Source organism: Mauremys mutica, chromosome 1 (genome assembly GCF_020497125.1).
Source record: "Mauremys mutica isolate MM-2020 ecotype Southern chromosome 1, ASM2049712v1, whole genome shotgun sequence".
Classification (NCBI taxonomy): domain Eukaryota; kingdom Metazoa; phylum Chordata; order Testudines; family Geoemydidae; genus Mauremys; species Mauremys mutica.
The window spans coordinates 314,078,051-314,093,037 of record NC_059072.1 but is presented as its reverse complement, the minus strand read 5'-3'; the positions used below and the strand labels follow the sequence as shown (position 1 = coordinate 314,093,037).

Genomic DNA, 14,987 nt, shown 5'->3' with positions numbered 1-14,987 from the left:
TTTTCAACTACTTGAAAGGCTGCCATAAGAAAGATGTAGACAAATTGTTCTCTCTTTCCACAGAGGTCAGGCAATGGGTTCAAACTACAGCATAGCAGATTTAGATTAGATTCAATCTCAGGAAAAACTTCCCTAACTGTAATACCAGCAGAACAGTGGAACAAACTGTCCAGGGAAGTCACGGAAGCTCCTTCACTGGAGGTTTTCAAAAAGAGGCTGGATAGCCATCTGTCTTGGATTCTTTAGACACAACAAATCTTGAATATTGGTAGGATGTTAGACTAGATGAACATTGGGGTCCCTTCTAACCCTGTGGTTCTATGATTCTATGACCTCTATCCCTTGAACTAAGAGTAGATGGTAGCAGTAATAATCTTGTGTGTGGATCATCCAACAAAGGGGGATGTGACACATCACTTTTTGTTAAACAGCGGAGAAATGTTGTGAATCAGGAATCCAGTTTTCTGTTGCTGGCTCTGGAGGGGTCTTTTGTCCAGTACTTACAGACAGTCACAGACAGACAAATGTTATGTTTATTCTGAAAGACAGTGTGACTATGTTGATAAGATTTGCCATATTAGAGACTTATGTCAGTACCAATTGCAACAGAAGTGACTTTGTGCAACTTCGGTTACTTTATTTGTAAGATAGGTGGATGAAAGTTGATCACTTCCCAAGGCTGAGGCATTAGGCCTTGCTCAGTAATGAAGACTATGATAGGCACCAAATTAATGCCAGCCAATGGAAGGGCTGAAACTAAGGGTTTATCGATATGAATACTTAGTTTGCAGTGAGATGGGGTATAAATCTATTCCACAACAACCTGCGGCACACTAAATGTGTGTGTGGACTTTGCTGCCACACACAAAAGTTCCCTAATGCACTTTAATCTATTCCCATTTCAAAGCAGGGTAGATCATAGCACACATGGGAAATTTTTGTTCTAAGCAAAAAGCAGATTTGGCAGTAGGATGAGTTGAACTCTTGCTCTCTCATCCTAGCAGAGTCTTCATTTGTGATCTTGATCTGGTTTTATGGTATTCTTTTGAACCCTTCCATTTACTGGCATTAGAAACTTGCATATCTCTAAATTGTTATGTACTTCAGCATATTTCAGTTAATTGTTATATTGGCTGCTCGTCTACCACTGATAGAATTTCAGTTATTGTGTTACAGAAGTACGAAGGTGTATTTTAAAAGACAAAGCATATGGTGGGCAGACAATCCCATGCAAAATGTTGATCAGATAATCCTCTGACACTCATCAAGGTCAAATTCAGGCTTCCTATTAAAATCCCTTACTGCTTTTTAAACATGGTATTTTTTTCCCTTTAGGAATGGCAGAATTCTATTCAGAAGAATGCAGGACTTGCGTTTATTGAGCTCATCAATGAAGGAAGGTAATTAATTTTAAAGCTTTTGGACAAGTAGTCATTTTGCATTTCATTCCATTCGGTGATACTACTTTCTCACCATCTGCTCCAGAAAGACTTGAGAAAAGGCCATTTTAATTAAAAGAAATTTACTGCACAAATACTGTGCAAAGCAAATATTTAATTTAGTAAGGTATAAAATGTTAAACTCTTATTAATTGACTGAAAACACCCTGTGTGCTGTGTAAAGGTTTGAGGTTTATTTGAGATTTGAGCCATTATCCTACTGAGTAGCAAGGTTGTTTTACACAGAGGATCTAGGGAGCCCAATCTGTAAACCCATCTGCCACTCCATCTGTTTTAGGAGCACAGTATTCATTGTACAGATGCACTTCCTTATATTCTCAGTTCATGAGAAATTATTTTATCTAGACTACTTGGTGCTATCTAAGGTACTACATAAAACAGATTAAACATCAAGTTTATGTGAGCTACCTAGTTTTACAAGCAGTTAAGATACTTTATTAACACTAGAGTAATTTTAATGTTACTTTGGTCTGTGTCTGCTTTTATCTTTTGTTCTGTGCCATCATTTTTCAATACTGTCTGTCCAGCCAGCTGAGCAATAATGGTGCACTCTTTGGCTTAGCTGGCAGAAGATATTTCTAGGCAGAGGTAGTCATCACCTCCATTGCCTGTATAGCTTCTATTGGCGAGGGGGTAGAAACCTTTTAAACCTAGATGTCTTTGATGGTATTATATGTGGTGCTGAACAAAAATCTTTGTAATAATACACTTGTTGAAGATTTTTTTGCTGGTTTGTTTTATAGTTTCATTTTTACTGGTAGTATGACATTAACAATACAGAAACATCAAATCTTCCCTTGTTGAAATGTTATCTTTATTGAAGGAGCATAATTTTTTTGGTCTAATTGTATGATATACTCATATGCTGTTCAGTCGTACATTCTTGTCGTAGGATGACTAGTAAACACTGAAAAATAATGCAGTAAACAGCTCTATCTAGAAACTAAGTTTATACACTTGGGCTAGATTTTCAGTTGGTGTAAATGAGCATAGCTCCCTCGAAGGCAATGGAGCTACACTGATATACATCATCTGAGAATCTGGCCCATGTGACTGTAAATTCTTCTGGGCAGGAACCATGTCTTTGTAGAGCACCTCTCACAATGGGGCAATGATCCTGACTAAACACTATTGTAGTATAAATATTAAATAATAATAAACTGTACAGTAAACTTGGTTTCCGTAGTTTTGTCCAAATTTCTTGGCTTGTCTCCTATGGTTTTTATACTTAACCATTTTAGCTGGAAAACTCACCCAAATTTTGTTTTGGTTTTTTGTTTACAACATCATCATTTGATAGTAAAATCAGATCTGATTATTGCACACTCATTGATAAAATGACACTGCTGAACAAATGTCAAAACTGCATTTTTTTAAGTTCATATGTAATAACCGTGATATATCAGTGGGCTGTGTACATCCATCTAGCAGTAACCTTCAAAGCAGAAGGAGCAGTATTAAAGAACTTGCTCTTTAGGGCCAATCAAATGAATGCCTAACCAAACTATCTGTAGGTACATCTTCTTCCACGTATTTTTTTCAGAGGTATGTTTCAGAATATGTGTGTGTATGTTACTAGGACACTTGTTCTCCTCCACAGTTAGCAGATCAGTTTTTAATTTACCCTTCTGGGGATAAAGATAACAATACTTTAAGTGGAAATTGTTATAAATATTTATTCTACTTAATAGCTAAACTTGTGAATGTGATTCATCAATCATAGCTAGAGAATGTGATTGTGCAGTTGTCAACAATTAACGGGACATAAACAGTTGATGAATGTGCAGCTGAATTAAAGTGCTCCCTAGGACAGCCTGAAATTATAAACTGGATCATTTAAAGGAATCTAACAAAGGATCTTTATAATTAAAACAAAGCATGGTTAATGGGATGTAAAATTGCATATAATCACTATGCAATAATGACTGGATTTTAAATTATTAAAGTGCAAAATGAAGACTACGAATAGTTAAAAAGTCTGAATTAGATTGTGTATGATCTATTTAATAAATCAACAGTTTCACCAAAATAAACCTTGCCTAGCTCATCTTTTTTTTTAAACAAAATTAAAAATACAAGGAAAGCAGTTCATAATTTTTAATCATTCAGTCTTACACCTACAGGTTTTAAAATATGGATGTTATTAAAAGGTTTCCTAATTTTGATTTCCTGTTTGTTGTTTCTGCATCAAAACATTTGTGCACCATTGTGATCTTTAATGATTTCACTGGAAATATAATGAAACAAGACTTTTCATTATAATAATTAGTTTTGACTCCTAAAGTAAAAACAGATTGCCCACATTCCCGTTACCTGGGTTTTGATAAATAGCATCCTGTTTTTAAATAATGTGTTAGTATATTTGTATTTTAGCTTTCTCAAGGTAGTGTTGTGCTATAGATGTCTGAACTGCTTCTATTTGTGTAGTCATGATTTACATGACATTCTGGCACTATTTTCCAGTTTTAGAAACATGGGATTACTACCCAGGTACTCCTGAGTTTACTTCTGATTCTGTTCCTGACTCTCTCTCTAACCTTAGACAAGTTACATTACCCCGTCTCAGTTTTCCCATCTGTAAAATTGAGATAATACTTACCTGCCTCAAAGGGCCATTATGAGGATTAGTTCATGGTTGACAATTAAAATTAAAAAGTTGCATAATTGCTAAGTATTATTCATAGGCACTATTTTTGTAGTTTTCAGTATAAAAAGAGCTTCTGGTTATAACATAAATTTAATATTTGCAAGACAGATTTATAGGAAAATTCCATTAAATATCAATCTGTAAAAGAACATTGCCACTGCAAACATTTTTCAGTCCTTGGAATCATAGAAATGTAGGGCTGTAAGGACCTTGAAACATCATCAAGGTGCTGAGGCAAGGCTAAGTACACCTAGACCATCCCTGACATGTCCAACCTGTTGTTAAAACCTCCAGTGATGGGGATTCCACAGCTACCTTGGAAGCCTACTCCAGAGCTTAACTACTCTTATAGTTAGAAAGTTTTCCCTAATATCTAACCTAAATCTCCTTGCTGCAGATTAAGCCTGCTATTCCTTGGTCTGTCTTCAGTGGACAACGAGAATAACTGATTATCATCTTCTTTATAACAGCCCTTAACACAGTGGAAGACTATCAGGGCCCCCCACAGTCTCCTTTTCTTAGGACTAAATAGCCACATTTTTTTTAACCTTTCTTCATAGGTCAGGTTTTCTAAATCTTCTATCATTTTTGTTGCTCTCCTTTGGAATCTCTCCAATTTGTCCATGTGTCATAAAGTGTGGCACCCAGAATTGGGCAAAGTATTCCAGCCATCAATCCTCACCATTGCTGAGTAGAGCAGGACAATTACCTTCCATGTCTTAGGGCTTGTCTACGCTACTCGCTGGATCAGCAGGCAGCGATCGGTCCAGTGGGGGTTGATTTATCGCGATAGACATGATAAATTGACCACTGAGCACTCTCCCATCAACTCCAGTACTCCACCAGAGTGAGGAGCGCAAGCGGAGTCGACAGGAGAACATCAGCTGTCGACTTACCTCAGTGAAGTCACCGCAGTAAGTAGATCTAAGTATGTCAACTTCAGCTACACTATTCATGTAGCTGAAGTTGTGTATCTTAGATCGACCCCACGTGGTAGTGTAGACAAGCCCTTATATACAACACTCTTGTTAATGCACCTCTGAATGTTGTTAGCCTTTTTTGCAACTGCATCACATTGTTGACTCATATTCAATTTGTGATCCACTGCAATCCCCAGAGCCTTTTCAGCAGTACTACTACCTCCTAGTCAATTATTCCCCATTTTGTAGTTGTGCATTTGATTGTAATGTATCAGCTTTATGCATGCCTCTTTAATCCATTTTACTCTGGGAATATGCAGAGTTGATGGTACTAGTCTCACAAATCAAGAACCCCATTAATAGCTGTTATGTGATTCCCTGAAAATTGGGATTTCAAATTTCCATTTATTTGCCAAAATATGTGTGTAAAATTATTTGGAAATTCATTGGCTCAGAGCAAACTAATGATAGCCAATAATGAAAGTGATGAAACTTTTTAACAATGATACACAGTGCATACCAGTAAAAAATATTTAGCACAAAAAATTCTAAGTAGTCTTTTGATGACCTTAAGAAAACCATAGTTCAATCAAAAGCATTTATCTGTACTATTCTTCTTTTGAGTATGTATCAGTGTGGAACTCACTATAGGTGCAAATGCACCTCATGAATATGAGAGAGGAGCTTTTTTAGTAGCAGTCTCCATCCAGGCTGGGCATCATCTTGTGCCACCTTTTCCTCCCATATGAAGTCAGAAAGGATGAGATATTCGCAACCCTCCCTCACTTCCTTCTTACTGCCCCTGGCAGCAAGATGGAAACTGGTGAGTATCCAACCTGCAAATTTTTAACTCAGGCTAAACTTCTTCAAAACTTTCCAAACTCTTTATTGACTGCTGTGAACTAATCTGACATGTCTGGACATAACGCTACAGGTCACACAACCCCCTCCCCATACACCACCTCATACAGAGCCCCTTGTAGTGGGCTACTTAACATGGTGGACCAAAACCTGAAGGCTTCAAGCCATGTCCATCTGTGATGAACTTATTCGCTTGAAGGCTAGAGACAGTAAGTGTCTCCTCTGCCTGGAAGAACTGTGGATTCCAAGCAGATGTTCAGTGTGCTTATCCTTCTCTACTAGAATGTACAAGTCATGAAGCTGAAACTCTACCTTCTAGATCAATCCATGGAGGTATCATCAAACCAAAGAAATGAGCTCCAGAATACTGTAAAGCCGTGCAAATTTTTATTCAGGGATATAAAACAGATATCCAAGAAGTTGCAGAACTCTATTAGAAGCCACAGCAGGGACAAAAGGCAAACTGACCCCTCAGTCAGGTGTCAGTGAAATCAAATGGATCGTCAACTGATTTAGTGGCCATTCTTTGGCAGGAAAGAGGGTGTGGATGAAAATCTATATTTTGACAAAGGAACAGCTTGAGATTCCTGTCCAAGCAGAATTTCTATCTGCTGAACCTCAGCTGGAGATGATTCTTGTGAAAGAGAAAGGACTATAAGGGGAGACGGCAGATGCCCCAAAACATCTCTCTCTTCTTATCTCTCTACTCACGTCATCAACAACACCCGAAGAAACAACAAAAAGCAGCATTGGACTGTGGGAGATATCCTGTTTGAATGGGGATTTAGCCAATAAAATCTGGTGGAACATATGGTGAGAGAGACCTTTGCTTTTGAATTTATTTAGCTTATTAAGTTAGGTATTAGTTGTGTTTTACTTTCATTTCCCAATAAATGTAACCAATTCTGACTTTTATGCCTCATTACTTGTAATCACTTAAAATCTATCTTTCTGTAGTTAAACTAAATTTATTGTTTTATCTAAACCAGTGTGTTTGGATTGAAGTGTTTAGGAAACTCCATTTGGGATAACAAGGCTTGTGCATATCATTTTCTATTAATAAGTGACTGATTTTATATGAGCTTGTATTGTCCAGGAGGGTGCTGGGCAGTACAAAGATGCACATTTTGGGGGTAAAGTCTGGGCATGGAGATTTTGCTGGTATTACTCTGCAGTGTAATCCATGAGTGGCTGGCTATAGCAACCATGCAGTGTAACGGAGAGTAATTTACATACTGAAGGCTGTGTGAGAGCAGACCAGGAGTGGTTGCTTACACAGCAAAGCAGTGTAAAAAGCACCCCAGGTTGGAGAACTGAGGGGACACAACTGTTCAACGGTTCAGATGTACCCTGGGTGATTTCACAACTCCTTGTTCGATAGAAAAGAGCGAGGCACTCTTCCACCAACGTCAAGCCAACAAAAGCCCTGTAACTGCAATGCCATTGCTTGAGTCTTTGAACTCGGCAAGAAGAAAGAAGGTGGTGTGAAACTGTGATGGTGCTTGACTTCACTGGGTCAAGCCACAAAGCCTGGAAGCTCCTCCGTCTTCTAGGAAGTGTGGCTCCAGCAGCCTACAAACTACCTCAGCTAAGTGCACATGCCTTATCCGCACAGTTAATTGCCGACTCCCTTGTGCCGGTGACTAAAACATCAGGTGCCAAGTCTACAAACAACTCTACAGTGCACCAAATCAGCACCAGATGTTTTCACCCCTTTCTGTCCCCTACATAGTAGATGAAGTAGACCAAGGGTCTTTCCAACACTAAATCCAGAAAATAGGGAGGATTGGACAGACTGTATCCCGAATTCTTGAAGAACTTGGTCCAATGCAAGAAAGCGCCGGCTGGCTTCTTCGGCAACATTCACTCTTATAGTATTATACTATAAGAGTGGAAGATAGTCAAGTTTATTGTCATTTTAAGCCCAGAAAAGAGGTCACTGACCCAAAAAGCTACCAGCCCATCTCCTTCCTTACCAATTGCTATAAACTGTTGGAGTAGCTCCTACTTTTAAAGTTACAGCTGACACTGGAGCAACTGGTCCCCAAAGAGGAGGCTGGATTTAGAACTGGCTGCAACTGCAGTGACCTTAACCAGCCACATAGAATCTGATTACCAGTGAAAATTACAAACATCAGCATTCTTGGACCTTTTTTTCTGAATAAAATACTGTATGGCACAAAGGTCCCATGCTGAAGTTGTCATTAGCTTTCCCATGCGAATCAACCATCAGACTCATCACCAAGATGCTGAATAACAGAAGATTTAACATACACCTTAGCACATCTTCCAGTAAATCACGGAGATTGAACAACAGCCTCCCACAGGGATATGTTTTAGTACCCGCATTGTTCAATCTCTATACCAGTGACATTCCAGGCGCATCATCTTGTAAATTCATCTCTGCAAATGACATTGCACTAACAACACAAATGTCCTCTCTGAAGGCCACAGAAAAAGTCATGAACAGCCTCCAGACACTTGAGATGGTTTCAGTCGCCAAGCTTTGAAATATCAGTGCTTCAAAAACACTTGTCTCTGCCTTCCACTTGAGTAACCCATGAAGCCAAAGTGCCACTGAAAGTGGACTTTTGTGGTCTGCCTCTTTCATGTGTCCACAATCCACAGTACGTTGGAGTTACCAGCAATCAGACGCTGAGCTGTAGCCAACACTTTGACACCACCTAAAGAAGATAAAGACAAGGGTTAACGTCATCCAGAAACTTGCTGGCACATGCTGGGGATATGATGCGCACTTCAAACATCAATACAAGCTAGGCTCTTGCCAACAGTGGAATATTGTGCACCAATTTGGTTCAACAGCCCACACGCTAATCTGTTGACGCTGAATTTAATGCCATGCTTAGGAATGTTTAGTGGCTTTCTCGAATCAACGCCAATATTGTGACTTCTAGTTTTGATGGGCATTACACCTGCCAACATCAAGTGAGACAATGCTGTGGTCCGGGAGTACAAGAAGATTCTGGTTTCTCTGGATCTGCTGATACAAGATCTCAATTTACTGCCACCCTCCCAACTCAAATCCAGGACGCATTTCTGGATACACACACCAAGATTACAGGCCAATAGAAAGGATGCCAGCACTTACGGGCTTGAATCACTTGTGACATCCCAAACAAAGACTTGATTGACAAGCCAATGAAAGGAGTACAGAGAAGCCAGAATCCCAGGACACATTGGACTGCATTTAACTGCATTCAGACAATGCACAGAAGGTGTGGAATTTCCTCCACAAATGGAAAATCTAAGACTCGCCAAATTGACTAATTGTGTATTGGCATTTCAAAGCAGAGGAGACTGCATGATGGCTCCAAATTCCTTAAAATGTTTTTCTCTGGCAACCAGTCTTGGTTGGGTTTAGCTTCAGTCTGCTCTTCTTCATCCATGAGTTGAGGTTGCCCAAGCACTGGGCTAGCTTGATGATGTTAGCGTTGTTGTATGTTGCAAAGGACAGAGCTGTGTATCAAGTTTGTTATGGACTGACTGTTTAGAGATGAGATTAGACACACAAGGTGGGTGAGGTAATGTCTTTTATTGGGCCAACTTCTGTTTGAGAGATACAAAAGCTTTCAAGCTTACACAGAGCTCTGTGTAAGCTCCAAAGCTGGTCTAAGTTGCATCTTGGCAGATCTCAGCTATGAGCATCTGATGAAAATACATCTGTTCCTCTGGACAAGTAAGCAGGCAGGTCTTCAGGAATGGGGACAGGGAGTGGAATCTGAGCTAAACTATATCAAATGTGCATTCTGTAATACATTTTGACTGTTGCTGTTTAAGAATAGGCTGCCTTTTTTACTTATCCGGAGCATCCAGACAGATTGGGGGACATAATCATGACTATTTTATCCAGCAATATAAAAAATACTAAGAGTTCTCTTCACTTCCATTCTATGCAAGATATTTGCTTGCAAGAACTGACTGCAACATAGCAAAACTAAAAAAGAAAATTGATGAATGTGAAAATTCATATCTGAAGACATCATTTGGGTAGGAGGATTAATGACGTCTGTTGCAACCTGACCCAATATGGACATCATTCTCTTGTGAGTAGTCCAACCACATGGTCCTACATGCTTCCAAGTCAATGGAGTTTGGGCGAAGTCTATTCACTGTTTCTAGATCTGGGATTCTAAGGATTCTAGCTCATATCACTTGCCTGAGTCCTTTCTGGGGCTATGGGATCTGTAATCCAGTGGTTCTAGCCCCCGAAACAAGCACACCAGACTTCCGAAGTGCCCCAGTCACTTGCATACATTTTCCCAGAGTTCAGCCAAGGCACTTTGGGTTTCTCGTTTAACCTCCTTGGGGTCAACTTGGCAGGAAAGCAAGGAACACAGACTCAGCCAAGGAACTTCTTAACCACAGTGATTTTACATTTAAAAGCACTTGAGTGTTATAGCTCTTTGTAAAACAACAGAGTCATGAGACGCATCCTCCCTGAGTCTATCTCACCCCTTCTGTGAGTCAGAGTCTGCTGACGTTTCAGGCTGGGCAGAATTCCTCCTGCCCTCTTGTTCTTGCAAGGCTTTCAGTTCTGATGGTTGGCCCCCTACCACCACCCCTTTTCAGGCTTCATCCACCTCTCTGTAGAAAACCCATTGATCCATGGGTCAGTAGTTGAATCATTCAAAGCTGATTGCCTCAGATTACTGTATTAATGGCTTCAACATACTAGTTAAGACCCTTTCCTGGGCAGAGCAGCTATCTGAAATGCAATTCAGTAAGTCGCCTCCAGAAAGGTTAGACCTGTGTTCAGCACGTAATGCAAAGGGAGTTCACCATAAAAAATGGCGTTCACAGTTTGATACAGATATATCCAACTCTATCACATCCTTGTCCTTATTAAAAGCAAGGACTTAAACTAAACAGCCTGCACAGTGTTATTCTTAGCGCGGATAGCCACCATGCCATGGAACAGAGAAGTAATAGTCTGTCTCTCTCTCTCTCTGTCTCCAGGAATATTGTACTCAATTCTGCTCATCTTTTTACTGGGAAGATATTAGCACACTAGAAATTCAAAGAAGAGCAACAGGTTTAGGAGGTTAGAATAATTAATTTATGAAAAAGGATTAAACAATGGCTACCTAAATTATGACTTGGAGTGGACCTAACTGTCTACAAATTTTAGACATCAGACTTGATTCTGATTAAGAGAGAGGAATTAGTTGGAAGCAATTTGGGTGAAAGTGATCATGAAACAGTTTCATTATCCTGAGGAAAGGAAGTAGTGAGAGCTGCAGGATAAAGACTGTGAACTTCAAAATAGAAAACTTTAGCCAAGTCAGTGAACTGGTAGATAAGGTGCCATGAGAAGAAAATCTAAGAGAAAAAGGAGTTCAAGAGAGCTGCCAGTTTCTCAAAGAGGCAATATTAAAGGCACAATGGCAAACTACCCTCATGCAAAGGAAAGATAGGAAGATTAATAAGAGGCCAATATAGCGCCATCGGGAGCTCTTTAATTAACTGAAAATCAAAGAAGGAATTCTACAAAAAGTATAGAAACATGGACAGATTACTAAGGATGAATACAAAAGAATACCACAAGCATGTAGGACAAAATTAGGCTAAGGCACAAAATGAATTTCACCTAACAAGGTACATAAAAGGTAGTAAGTTCTGTAAATACAATATGAGCAAAAGAAAAATAAAGGGAAATGTAGGTCCATTACTTCGCAGGGAAGGAGTGCTAATACCTGATGACATCAAGAAGACTGAGGTGTTTAATGCCCATTTTGCTTCAGTCTTCACTAAAAAGGCAAATTGTGACAAAATACTTAATATTAACATAAACCACAATGTGGAAAGTACAGGTTATAGCAGAGGTCCCCAATCTGTGGAGCATGCCCCCTTGGGGGGGGATGAGGAACATTTGGGGGGGGGCAGCCCCCATGGAGGGCAGGGAGGGAGCATCATCCTGCTCTGCTTCTGGCCCCAGTCCTCCAATTGGGGTCCTGGATGCCGGCCCTGTGCCCAGGGTTCTGCGCCCACCCCCAGCTGTTTCCCCAGCCTTGGCACCCTTTACCCCTGTCCGCATCCCCCCTCTCAGTAAGGGGTAAGGTGGGGTACAAAGTAAAAAGGTTGGGGACCACTGGGTTAAAGAGTATTTAATTAAGTTAAATGTATTCAAGTTGGCAGAGCAGCGCTATTTGCCTTTGTACAAACATGACTAGAAAGTCAGATTCATCACCCTCTTGACACCAAGACCCTCAGAGCCCAGGTGATGGTCATGGCGCAGTTAGTGTTGATGATTACCAAGGTAGGACTGACTTCCATCCTGTTGAGATCAAAACTGTTTGCACATTGGTAAAGAGACAAACTCACCTCAGACCTCAGATAGCCGCTCCACAATAGAGCAGCAGCAAAAGAGTGACATCTACTCTGGAAGTTGGCTAGGATAGGTAAATTTAGGAAGGAGACTCATACCTTGACTGAATCGCTTCCTCAGGAGAAGAGTCAAAAGATGTACATGGCATTGACTTGGGAGGGCATCAGGTACCGGTGGTCCTTGATGCTGGTGGTACGTAAGTGAAAACTGATGCCCTTGGAATGGATGCCCAGCCTGGTCCTGAAATAAAGCAATTACAACTTCTTCTCTGATGTAAAAGGTGTGAGTTCAGGTTTCTTAAATGGTAGTTCATTTGCCTCTGGTGACAATTAGTTTGCAGTGTGAATGAGTTTCTGACTCTAGTGAATGAATCACCTGAGACTAGATTTTACAAGCAAGCTTGTAGCAGGGTGGACCCTGCTCCGGGGTTTTAAGGGGTTTAAACTGTGGCCTGACAGAGCTGAGCTGATTGGGGAAGTGGTTGCAGCTGGGGGCCACGCCCCAAACTGAAGCCCTGGGGCTTATAAGAGGCAGGGAAGCCAGAGCACAGACAGTCTCTCTCTGTTGCTAGAGGGAGATGGGCCTGGCTGCTTAGGGCTTGAGACTAGATACCTGAGTGAAGCAGGGCTGGGGGACAGGCTGAGGAGCTAGGGAAGCTCCAGCCTGGAAAGCCCCAGGCTGCGGCCTAGCAAAGGGCCAAAGGTACTGGGAGTTGCAGAGGGCAGCCCAGGGGTAGGACAAGCAGCAGGTTCAAACCCCTATTGCCTGTGATGAGTGGGCTGATACTGCAGTCTGCCCCAGGGTGTGGGGCTAGACCATGACTGTCAGTGGCCACTACTGAGGCAAAGTGGGGATAGTAGGGTGGGGGTTCCCCTGGGAGGGGGGAGACCCAATTATAGAAAGGGGCACCGGGTTCAGGGAGGGACACGGGGGCCTGCGAATAGGGGGATCACCAGCCTGCCGAGGGCGCTCCAGGGCTGCACTGAGGGAAATTCCGAGTGGAACCAGCAGGAGGCGCGGCAGGGGTGAGTCGGCCCGTTTACAAAGCTATAGACTCTTTAAGTTGGAGATATATTTTCGTCCTAATGAGCCTATCATCCTGACAACATTTTCCTGTGCTCAGATTCCCTTCCTGATAAGTTTTTTCAATGTTAAAACTTCTTTTGATTTCTACTTGGAGCAGACTAAAGTCCTTAGAAGGTTTACTAGATTCTTTTATTTTCATTTGACATCTGCTCAATGGGCACTTTTGTCACAAAAGTGATCATGTATAACTAGCTGTTCAACTGTATTTCTTCCTATCATACTAAGAGCTGGAAGACCTTTTTTACAGGTCATGTCATGGCTCATACTATCTGAGGCAGAAGTACTGCATTTGATAGCCTTAAGGGATATTCCAATTTATGACGTATATAAGGAAACCACACAGCACTGCCTATAAACATATGAAGCATCTCAAGACCAGCCTGGTTTGGTCTCTTGATACTGGAGTACCTGGTTTCAAGGTGCCCAAACTCTCCTAGACTTTTGTTTCTTTTAGGATTGTATATTTCTGAAAGTTAACAGCTGAGAGATGGCAACTCCTGGAGACTACTCTTATTAGGCTCTTTTCATTTACAAAAATCAGTTTTTATGTTAGTGACTTTTGGAACTGCTTTTTGTTATGTTTTATCATAGTCCTTTCTGTATTGCGACATGCCTCCTCCCTCTCCTCTGCAAGCTCTACTTACTCTTAAGAGTGAGAATCCTGCACAGATAGAGGCCCTGGTTCTCATTTATACTAAGGCTTCTTTACACCATAGGAACACAGAAATTGCAATACTTAATCTGAGGCCTGGTCTACACTATGCGTTTAAACTGATTTTAGCAGCGTTAAACCGATTTAACGCTGCACCCGTCCACACAACGAGGCCCTTTATAGCTATATAAAGGGCTCTTTAAACCGGTTTCTGTACTCCTCCCCAACGAGAGGAGTAGCGCTGAAATCGGTATTACCATATCGGATTAGGGTTAGTGTGGCCGCAAATCGATGGTATTGGCCTCCGGATGGTATCCCACAGTGCACCATTGTGACCGCTCTGGACAGCAATCTGAACTCGGATGCACTGGCCAGGTAGACAGGAAAAGCCCCACGAACTTTTGAATTTCATTTCCTGTTTGCCCAGCGTGGAGCTCTGATCAGCACGGTTGGCGATGCAGTCCCAAATCCAAAAAGAGCTCCAGCATGGACTGTATGGGAGATACTGGATCTGATCACTGTATGGGGAGGCAAATCTGTTCTATCACAGCTCCGTTACAGAAGACGAAATGCCAAAGCATTTGAAAAACATCTCCAGACAGAGGCCACAGCAGGGACTCAGCACAGTGCTGCGTGAAAAGCGTAACGGAAAGCCAAAGAATCAAATGGACGCTCATGGAGGGAGGGAGGGGGTACTGAGGACTCCAGCTATCCCGCAGTCTCCGAAAAGCATTTGCATTCTTGGCTGAGCTCCCAATGCCTGTAGAGTCAAACACATTGTCCGGGGTGGTTCAGGGTATAGCTCGTCAATTTACCCACCCACCCACCCCCGTGAAAGAAAAGGGAAAAAAATCGTTTCTTGACTTTTTTCAATGTCACCCTATGTCTACTGAATGCTGCTGGTAGATGCGATGCTGCGGCAGTGAACAGCAGCATCCTCTCCCCCGCCTCCCCGGTGGCAGATGGTACAATATGACTGCTATCCATCGTCATCATCAGCCCGTGAGTGCTCCTG

The 14,987-nt window shown here is 41.5% G+C and overlaps 1 protein-coding gene across 6 annotated transcripts in view; it reads left to right on the top strand.

Annotated features, from left to right (window-relative positions):
* The window catches only part of NBEA (neurobeachin), an 842,868-nt gene that overhangs the window by 449,963 nt on the left and 377,918 nt on the right, over positions 1–14,987 (top strand). For all 6 annotated transcript variants that reach the window (XM_045015913.1, XM_045015904.1, XM_045015899.1 and 3 more), the window contains one exon: positions 1,336–1,400. In XM_045015913.1, coding sequence (XP_044871848.1) covers positions 1,336–1,400 — 65 coding nt within the window. The remainder of the gene's footprint in view (positions 1–1,335; positions 1,401–14,987) is intronic.